General features: G+C 40.6%; 1 protein-coding gene across 1 annotated transcript; it reads right to left on the bottom strand.

Moving 5' to 3' along the window:
• Positions 1-4,267: 4,267 nt before the first annotated feature.
• LOC111157311 (DDB1- and CUL4-associated factor 12-like protein 2) lies at positions 4,268-5,659 on the bottom strand. Its single transcript, XM_022518616.1, has one exon. It carries the CDS (start codon positions 5,657-5,659, stop codon positions 4,268-4,270), a length of 1,392 nt encoding a protein of 463 aa, XP_022374324.1.
• Between the last annotated feature and the right edge of the window lie 5,215 nt (positions 5,660-10,874).

Raw genomic sequence — 10,874 nt, forward strand, 5'->3', positions numbered from 1 at the left:
TTTTCTATCTTTTAAATTTCTGTATCTAGAATTTTTACAATAATATTAAATACTGATGGTGATTTTTAGAATCCTTGTTTCATTCCTTACTTTCATTGGAATTCCTCTGATGTATCATTTAAGAGGATTCTGGTTGAGGTTGGAAACACAACACAAACACAGACACAGACACAGACACACACAGAGACACACACACACACCATATGAAGACTATATATGCTCATACTTTACTAAAGATTTTATCAAGAATTTTAGTAGGGTTTTATTAAATTATTTATTGGAATTTATAGCATGAGCATGTGTCTTCTTATTTGACCTGTTAATATGACAGATTATAAAAATAGACTTCTCAATAATGAACACTGCATTCTAGGAACTATCTTCACTTTGCCGTGGCATAGTTTCCTTTTAATACACTGGTGGATTATACTCAATGTTTTTTAATGATAACTTGCATTTACTTAACTGTATATGTAAATAGGTCTCTTAATTTTGTGTAATTTTAGTCAAGTTTGCTATACTATTATTCTGGTCTCTTATAGAAAAGAGTAAACTTTACTCTTTATGCTCTGAAGCAACTCAAAATTAAATATTCTTTGAAAATGTGAAGTAATTTATTTATGATATCACCAGGCCTAGCATGTTTATTATATGCTTATAATAAACATGTTTATACTAAACATGCTTATAATAAACATGTTTAAGGTGTGATTTTCTTAGAGGAAATGGCATATTAAAAAAATTCACAATTTTTAGGGTTAATGGTCTGTTCTGGTTTCATATTTCATCTTGGAAGAAATTTATATCTTCTGATAATTTTTTTCTCTCAGATTTTACATGTACCTGCCTAATAAATCAATCTATGCCTGTGATTATTTCTTCTTTCTCTCTTCTAATTCTTTGTATTTGTGCTCTTGTTATTGTGATGCTGAGAAAAGGAGCATCTTCCATTGGATATCTCCTATGTCCTTTAGTAACCTGGGAAAATTAGCAGAGATCTGTGCATGTGGCACTGAGGTGGGGACTCAAAACAAGAGGTAGCTGCAGCTGGTGGTGAAGTGATACTCCACCTCTGTGAGGCTGTCGGGGCTTTAGCAAGGCTGCCAGAGATGCCAATGCCAGCAAGCTGTTTTAAGTGCTGGAGACATCTCAGAGCAGCAGGTTAAGTGATCCAGAAATTATTAAGAAGTTCTGCCTTCTGATGAAGTTCTGACTTTCCAGTCTCCAAGAAGTTACCAACAGTTGATCAATGAAATAGCTTAATTAGTGGACTGATGTGAGGTCCTAGGTAAATATTTAGTGAGGATATCTGGGAGAAAAACTGCCCTTTATGACTGGGGTTAAGAATAAAAAATGATTATATTTTTAGTATTAAAGAAATATTTTACTGTCTCAGGCTTATGAGGCAATGGCATTTGAGTAAAATAAGCCTATTCAATTTTATATTCACTGAATCTTTTTTTTTTTCATTAGTTTTTAGGATCCTTGATAAACTTTTCTATTCTGCTTGCTTCCAAAAGGGAGAATCTCCCAACATTTCATTTCACTCACTTTCCCAGCAGTGAGAAATCTCATTCTGGGGTATATAGTCATCTCTTTGCTGGGTATGTTCTTCTGATGTCAAATAGGCATTTCAAATTCAACAAGTCCCAAAATGACCTGATCACCTTCCATATATATCCTCTATGTCTATATTCTTTATATTCGTTTGTTGCCACTATGTATTTACATTCAAGCCAGAACTTTAGAGTCCACCTAAATTCTTTGGCTTTCTTCCATCTTCCACCCTACCAAACACTGTTCATTTTATTTTCCCCGTTTTTCTAATAACTCTTCCCTCTCCACACTTGGTTCACATATCCTAGGTCAGGCTCTCATTATCTCCTTCTAGGATTTTCTTTAATGACATGTGATGCATTGAATACAAGTGATATGAGGGTGCAATATACCGGAGGATCCTACTAGGTCTAGCTAAGGATCTAAGGAATGTAGTACTTTGTAACCCATCTCCAAATACATGAGCCTGAACTGTAGGTGTTCTCTGCCTTTGGTTTGACAGTGTTTTTATTTGCCTTAATTTCCCCATGTTCTTGATCTTTGTTTCAGAATCTACTTGGTATTCTAACCACAAATCTAACCCAGCCAAAGTGGCTTAGAAAGCATCAAGGTCAAGCAGATATCTGATTGTCAAAAAGCACAGAGTTTGATGAAACGGTTGGCAAGGGTGTGGTGAAGTAGACGTGCATACATTATTTATGGGGGGTTAAATTGGTAGGACCTTTTTGGAGGGTAATTTGTCAATGGCCATTAAATATAAAATTGATCCAGCAATTCCATTTCTAGGAATTTATCCTGCAGATATACTTACGCATGTGCACAAAAATGTATGCACCTAAGTAATCACTGCATAATAGTTTATAGTAATAGAAAATAACAACTAATATACATGCTCATTAAGGGTATAATGAATAAGCATGTTCCAACCCTATAGGGGAATACTATGCAATTAAAATGAATTAGGTATGAATAAGGTGTGTATAAGAAGTAATGTCTAAAATTTTGTGATAAAAGTGACACAGATATGTGCAGCACATGCTGTAATTTATATAAAAATTGCATACACACACATATATATACGTATATATGCCTCAACCATCTCTAAATGGATAGAGACACAAAATGTACTGCTTGTGATCTTTGGGCAAGTGGTCACGGATCCTAGGGTATGAGACTTACTTTTCACTGTACACTCTTTATACAGTATGATTCTTTTGGTCATGCACATGTATTACTTAATTTAAAAAAACAAAATGAAAATGAAGACCAAGTCTTAATACATGTAGTTTAAAATATTAGGAATATGTGCATATGTAAAATGGTATACATATATGCCATTTTCTCACATGGGAACATGTGAGGTAGCTATAAGCACAAAATGTAATTTTTTCATAAATAAAAAGGTTTGTTAAATCATCTTAAAAACACAAGATACCTAATTTTCCCAACTTATAGCAAGTATATTTTGATAAGGCATTCAAGATGTTATTAACTCTTTTAACCTATGATAGTAGCACAAGTTTGCCTTTCAAAAACAAATGTACACAGTTAATGTGTGCACAGCTGATGTTTCAGCTTCAGTTTCTCTCTGGGAAGATTCTGACTTTGATAAATATATTCCTCGAAGGACAACTAAAAAAAATAAAGTGTATATATAAGCATCCAAAAACTTTAACCTAGCACTTAATTGCTAAAATACTAAACATGTTTTATTTTTTTTCAACAATACGTCACATACTCAAATCCAGATAAAAGAATTATCCATGTATACAATAAAAAAGTTGTCAATAACGTCCACATTGAACACAACAGCTGACCTTTCTCTGTAAATGGCTACCTAGATAGTGTTACCTAAACTTTAAAGAAATGTTCACCCCTCAAAAGTACTTCCCTGATTGTTCTGCACTTACAGGACGGTTTTGATTAGCTATAGAATTCTGTAGCATAAATGCTACCGAGGAAAGCAGGCCATAATATAGCAGCTTTAACCAAAAAGGCTGAGGGCCTAGAGATACAGATGCTAAATTGAACTGAATAATCAAAATTGTGATTAATAAGATGAACATCACTGTAAAATTTCTTGTCTAAGAAAACATATTTTTAAATATTTTGTGTACCAAAAATATACAAACAAACAGCCAGGTTCCAAAATCCAAATGAAACAGATGCCAAATGGTGGCATCTAGATCTTGTAATGCATTTTCTAGACCAGGGCTAAGCACCTGCTGTGTTATATATATAATGGGTAGTTCCTTCAACTAGTTCAAAAGATATTTTTTAGCACACATTTTCCCCAAATACCATACATATGAAACGTGTACACGACCTGAATATACTGTTGAAATACTGGTAAAAGTGAAGTACTAAATTGTAGTGGGAACCATGTCTACATTAGCCCAAAGAAAAACCATATGTCAACCACTCAGAGAACACAATTAAGGATTAGACAAAATTCTTTGTAAGAGAAGGCAAAAAAGATACTTGTGTGGGGGTGGGGCGTACAGGAAAATCGTAAAGCCAAGTTTTGATTAACCAAGGATCACTCTCTCTCTCTCTCTCTCTCTCTCATACACTACGGACAGATAAATTGAATTTCCACCTGGAAGACAAACATCACACTGAGTTAAAAAACACAAACGCAGCATGAGGAAGGAAAGTGAGAGGGGACTGGAAGGTAAATTTGGGCACTTTGAAAACACAGCAGCCATCCTTAGCTCCAGAGGCCAGCGTAGTTCCCATGAAGGCCTGAAGGGAGAGGTCCCCCAGCCACGAAGAGTTTCATCTCCGGCCAGTTGTAGCAGTGGGTGTAGAGCGCGTTGGGGAACTCGCCAATCCCACCAAAGTAGTTCACCCACAGGTCATCGTGGTTGAGCCAGCCTCTGCCACAGGTGAGCTTGAGCTTTCTTCCTGAGGGCCCAGGAGAGGCATCCGGACTGGTTGAGGCCCTCTCCTCCAGGAACTTCTGGGCACGGATGTCATAGAAGAGCAGGGAGCCATGGCCTGTGCCCACGGTGATGATATGCTGGTAGAAACTCAGCGAGCGCACACCCGTGCCGCCCTCTCGGGAGCACAGGGGCCGGATATTCTGCTGACGTTGGCGTGGATCTAAGAAGGAGACATGGGACTGGGAGCCCACCGCGTACAGGGACAACTCATCACAGTAGGTCAGGCACACGTTCTCTCGGCAGTAGGGCAGCCTGATGGACAACAGCCTGGACAGAGTGCTGCGGGCTTTCCACAGGTGGAAGTAGCCGTCCAGGGACACCGCTCCCAGCTCCTGGTTCTTGCCGCTGAAGGCCAGAGCCCGCACCTTGCGGTTACTGGGGCTGGTGCTGGACCTGGGGATGGTCTCCATGTCCCTCGGACGGATGTGGGCGTACACAGGGAGACCAGCGTCATTGTGCCAAGCGATGCTGCCATTGAACATGTCGGGATCCATCCGCCACAGCGCCACTGTGCCGTCACGGGAGCCGCTCACAGCCACTGTGTCACTCATCCAGGCGATGGTGAAGATCCAGTCCTTGTGGCCATGGCGGTCGCCCAGGCACACGGGGTCCAGGGTGGGCAGCTGGTAGATAGCCAGGCTGTTGGGATTCTCACCCCCAGTGGCCAGAAGCGTCTTGGAGGGATTCAGCTCGATGGCGTGGATACCGCAGGTCGGCTGAGCCCGGGCCAACCAGGGCCCCCGATCCCGCATTAGGGGGATGCGCGTGATCTGACCCGAGTGCACATCCACCACGAAGAGGGTGTTACACTTGGTGCCACACACCACCTGCCTGGCGTTCAGCCACTGCGACGCGAACACCTTGTTGAGGGTGCCCAGGGTCAGCTCGCGCTCCCTCAACAGCTCAGGCAGCTTCTGCACCGCACAGCCTCGCAGCTCGCCCTCTGAGCCCGAGAGCCCGGCGCCGCCCCATGCGCCCACCTCGCGGCCCTTCAGGTAGTGGACCAGCGAGCGCCTAGTTGCCGGCCGCTTCTGCTTTTTGGGAAGCAGCGGCCCCTCCGCGTCCGCCGCCGCGGAGATCTGAGACGACGAGGTTGCAGCGCCCGCCTGGATCGCGGGTGCTTTCCGCTTCCTGCTACCTGTTTGCTGCGGGGCCATAGTGGGCGGCGGGCGAGTGGAGGCGGTGGCGCGGCGGCGGCGGCGGCGGCGCGTGGCACCCGTGTCGGCCGTGGTGGCGGCGGGGACCGCGGCGCCTCCGCGTTAGCCGAGAAGTCGGGCTCTCAGGGGCCAGGAGGCGGGCGCGACCGCAGGGCGCGGAGCCTACCGAATCCCGGGCGCAGCAGCGACGAAAGAGGAGAGGGTGGCGAGGGCGGGGCGTGGAACGCGGGCCCGAGGAAGCGGGGCGCGGGAGGATCGCGGGAGGATCGCGAAAGGAGTGCAGCGACAAGGGCGGCGGCGGCGGCCGGGATCTAGGCGAGGGCGGGAAGTGCGGCTGGCGGGGCGGCTGGAGCGAAGTCTGAGTAGGACGAGGACGATGCTGGGGGACCCAGTGTGAGGGGGCGGAGGCAGCAGGAGGAGCGGGTCTAGAGCAAGCGAGGGGCGCAGGGTAGCACACGCCAGGCTGGGAGGGGTCGGAGGGGGGGCGGGAAGTGGGAGTAATGGAGCCCGCGGTGGGGAAACTCACCCAGGGCCAGCGCTCCCGGATCCCCAGCCGGCTCCTGAGGACACATCCTAGTGCGCCTGCCCAGGACCTCTTGCTATCTGACTCCAGGCGTTTCACTATCCTCAGGATACCAACCAACTAGCCTTCTTAAAATCCCTACTTAAATAAAATCTGAAAGCTAAAATAAAGTCAAGTATGAAGCTAGAAGGAGCTCTAACAATTATGCTATATGCACAAACGTGTGCTTAGTGCAATCCTAGGAGATCCTTTGCTGTAATTAGTCTTCAAACTTGGCAAAGAATGGGGATGTTTAGCAGAGGCTGGGAGACCCTCCCCTTAGGTCTGTCCTTGCAGCATACCTGTCTCAGCCCCTCCGTTGGGAGTGTGTTGTAAATTTTCAAACAATTTATTCTTAATTCCCAAATTGAGGTCCCTGAGTTTCCACACCATAATCCCTAAGGGGTGTGTTCCAAATGTAGTTGCCTGGGCTGCATTTCCTGCTGGAGGTAAAGTGAGGACCCTGTGGTCCAGGGCAGCCTCGGGAACCTTGAGAACTGCATTGAAGATGCCGGTGGGGGTTGGAGATAAGACAAGCGTGTTCCTCCATGATTTGGAGTTCTCTTGAACCCCAGAGAGGAACCCTGGAGTGGAGTAGAAGAGATATAGGAGAGGCATACCTCTTTCGCTGCTCGAGGGAGGAAAGAAAGGTTCAGTCCCCACTGTCAGTCTCAGAAGGAATCCCAGGTGCCTGGGCATAGACTTGTCTTGCATGGGATGGCCCCTGGGGCATGGGGGTGAGGGGAGGAATTCATGGATTTCCATAGGCACAGATGGGGAAGAACTTTCCAGAAGGACGTAACCACATAGAAACAATTATGAAGTGTGGTTATTCAGATTATGGATTTAGCAGCCTCAGAATTTGGATGCTCCATATCTGGGTTTGCAGCTTCAGAGCAACCAATTTGGCTGGCAAGCCTATATTTAGACATGCTCAATTGCACAGTGACATGAGAGACTGGTAGCTGATATCAGCTCTGCAGACACCCCAGTCTTCCTCCCAAAACTTTCTTTGTTGAGTGGGTGCATGTGAGGAGGTGAATTAACTTTTCTGATCAATCAAGGGAGAGCATGGGAGTTACTTTGTTGTTGTTTTTCTCCTCCTTCTCTGAGCCCTTTTGCACCCTCACCTCAAATGCAGACTCCAAGAACAAAAACCATAGGCCCTTTGCACCACTGCCATCCAGATGATACATACCAATACGGACACCTCCCCCATATTCCTCCCTATGTTTAATGCCCTATCAGAAGAGTGAGGGTGGTGAAGGAGTGGCCTGACAATGAAAAACATGTTGACCGCTTCATAATTAGAACTCATATTACTAGAGAATAAATGACTACAAATTAATTTAATTTACCATAATGTTTTATTTTAATTCCACCTCAGAACAATGGATATTATATAGTAAGACTTTATGGCATACTTTTTACCATTGTAAAGGCTGAACATTTGGGAGATTGATAGATACAGATAGGTCTTGATTGCTAAATATAGATATATTTCAATTATAAAAGTAAATAATTCTTATAACATTTATTATTTATTGAGAGCCTATTTGTGTCATTGGCTGGAGGACTGTGCTAAACATTTCAAATGGACATTCAGCTTCACAATAACTTTGTATGGCAGGTTCTATTTTTATAGCCATATTTTAAAATGAGGGGACTAAGGCCCGGTAAGACTAATAACTCCCCCATGGTCACACAGCTAGTAAATGGTAAAGACATGTTGTGGAATCCATGTCTGACTCCAAAGCTTTGAAGACTAATAAATACCCTATATTATTCAATAAGTACAATTTTTCTATTTCCATCTCTTTAAAAACCATGTAAACTGTCCCTGTGATGGAAATTTTAGAGATGTTGCATCTTGTGCACTTTTGAAACATGGTCAGAATTCCTAAAATAAAGGAATAAATACTGAATGTTTCTTATATATAACACTCCAAATTATATATTAAGGCAAAATATGATTAATGAGATATATTTTCTTTTTTACAAATTCTTTTTAACTAATATGAAATATAATAATATGTGCCTACATTGCTGTAAAAATAACACCTGTATAAATAGTCTAGGCATTATGTCTTTCCAATTTTTTGATAATATAATTATGCAATATTTATGTATAATGTGTTTGTAGTCACTGTCCAGATTACTATTTTGTATTGATAAATGAGGTGTGATAATTTCATCTAAAATATTGGGTGTTATATGTAAACAGTGAATTTTGGAACACTACATCAAAAACTAGTGCTGTACTGTATGATGACTAACTTAAAATAATAAAAAAAAGTAAAAATACAGTATATGCAACACATTTAATTTATGTCTATACTTTCAAATTTTTCTGAGTTTTTAATTTAAAAATGTAAGATTTACAGACCAGAGTCAAGTGATATTGAGAAATTTAGAGTGTTGTATATCAGCTTGCAAATTTGAACCTTCTTTATAGGTATCTGATTACTTCCATTTTTAGGAAACCACAATGTCTGCTAAAACCTGAAGTTATACACAGTACATTTATAGTTAAAGTAGTATATGAAATGACATGGTAAAATTTCAGGTGTCTACATGGTCTTCTGAGTGTCAGGGTCTTATTAGGTATAATACCTATGAGGGTCACTGTGTATGAGTGCAAAAATCTTGTCAGTCATTACTAGTTTATTTCTGTATTTGTTACTGCTTTTTGCTACTAACACACCCCTGGATAAATTTGTATTAGCCATACCTATTTCCCCTACAGATTCCCCTCCACTGGGTGAGGACTTATATGAGTGGTTTCAGACCACTATCTTATCCTATTCTCTAGTTACTTCATATTTTTAAATGTTATTTTCTTAATCAGATTATAAAGTCCTCACGGGTTTATGTAACATTTCCTACTTCATTCACACCACCGTATAGTTCTAGGTATGCACTAAATGGTTTATAAAACTTGTAATTATCCTGTTAATAAACTAATAAAGGAGAGAAAGCAAAATGAAATATCAAAAAGTGGAAGTAAGATCTTTTGAAATCAAATTACTTGAGTTGTAAAAGTGAAGGATTTGAGTTGATTTGTAATAATGCCACATAACTTGTTTGAAGTTATCCTCCAGATAATATAAATAACTTCAAACAAGTTATGTGACATTATTCTATTTATCTCTCTATATTTATATGTTTCTTTTCAGCTTATTGGACAATTTTAACAACTGTGTCTGTCAATCTTTCTAATCTCTGAATGAAAAAAAAAGGTCTATTTAGTCAGTAAACAAGTTAGTTTACTAATTTAAAATTAGTTAAGGCAGAAGATTTATTTCACTATGGTAGCATGAAAATAAGTTTGGCTATTAGGTATGATTCAAATTATTTTGAAAATATTACTAATTTTAGCCTCAAAGCTAAAAGAGAAAAAGTGGGATAATAGTAGAACAGATGGGCCAGTAACTAGTCTTTTTGTAGAAATATTCAATTATGAAAGTTTATTTTGTATATTCTTCTATAAAAAATAGATTTTATGAATATAGACTTAATAGATTGGAGCAGATTCTCAGGTACAAAGGCATCTGGCTTCAGAAATGGGATTATATAATCATTTCTGATATATTGTGTAGTGATATAAAGTAAGGGGCTCCTTAACACTATTTTTGACATCTTGCCTTCATTTGAATGTACAGACCTTGGATTATCTTTATCAATAAATATAAAACCCTAAAAATAAAATATAGTTAATTAAGCTTATTTTAAAACAATATATAATAATGATATATTGTTATTTATAATATGCATAAGGCAAACTACTCTTGAATTATTACATTGGATAAATTTTCACCTAGTCTCTAATTATAATAGAGTTCTACCATTTCAAGCTGTGATCTTGTCAAGTCTCCTAAGATAAGCAGCTGTGAAGGCTTCCTCCAAACCTCATGATGCAGAAACTGGTAGAGATGACTCAGCAGGCCATGTTTCCCCTACCAAGGCACTACTAAAGTCATATGGTGTTAGATGGGGGACTAAAGGAAAGAGTTATCACATTATTTAATTTACTGGAAACAGAATCATAGGGAAGAAGGTAATTTTGATTCCATGACCTCTGTTTTGCCCTACCCCTTTCCAACTTCTCTAAGAGGAAGGAATGCGTCAGAGCCCAAACGTGGTCTTTGTTTAATAAGAGAGCAGATTCAGTGCCATTATTTGTTTTATGGAAGGCACAAAAGTGCATTGGTCAAAGAAGTGGACTTCAGAGCCACATAATGTGGTTTGAATTCTAGTTCTATGGTTTGCTAGCCTTGGAACTGGGTCAGTTGGTATATACCCTTTGCATTTTGTCCCTTACCTATATATGTGATGATAATATCACCTGTGCTCTGGGGTTGTTCTGATGATTAAATGAGTGTGTATACACACACATACACACACACACACACACACACACACACACAGAACATGTAAACCCTAATGGCTTTCCCTTACTTAGCTTTACAAGAATAACTTGGCTATGGTAATGAGGGTTTTTGAGTGCATATAGCAGTACAATGCACACTTACCATTACCAAAGTCTAGTACATACAGGGATACAATGTTTGTAGAGTTAGCTTTTTGTATACTCATGTATAGCTCATCATTCCTTATTATTTTTCCAGTCTATGGATAAATATTTATATGGGA

The sequence above is a fragment of the Enhydra lutris genome, unplaced genomic scaffold (genome assembly GCF_002288905.1).
Source record: "Enhydra lutris kenyoni isolate GAN:26980312 unplaced genomic scaffold, ASM228890v2 scaffoldscaffold53, whole genome shotgun sequence".
Taxonomy (NCBI): domain Eukaryota; kingdom Metazoa; phylum Chordata; class Mammalia; order Carnivora; family Mustelidae; genus Enhydra; species Enhydra lutris.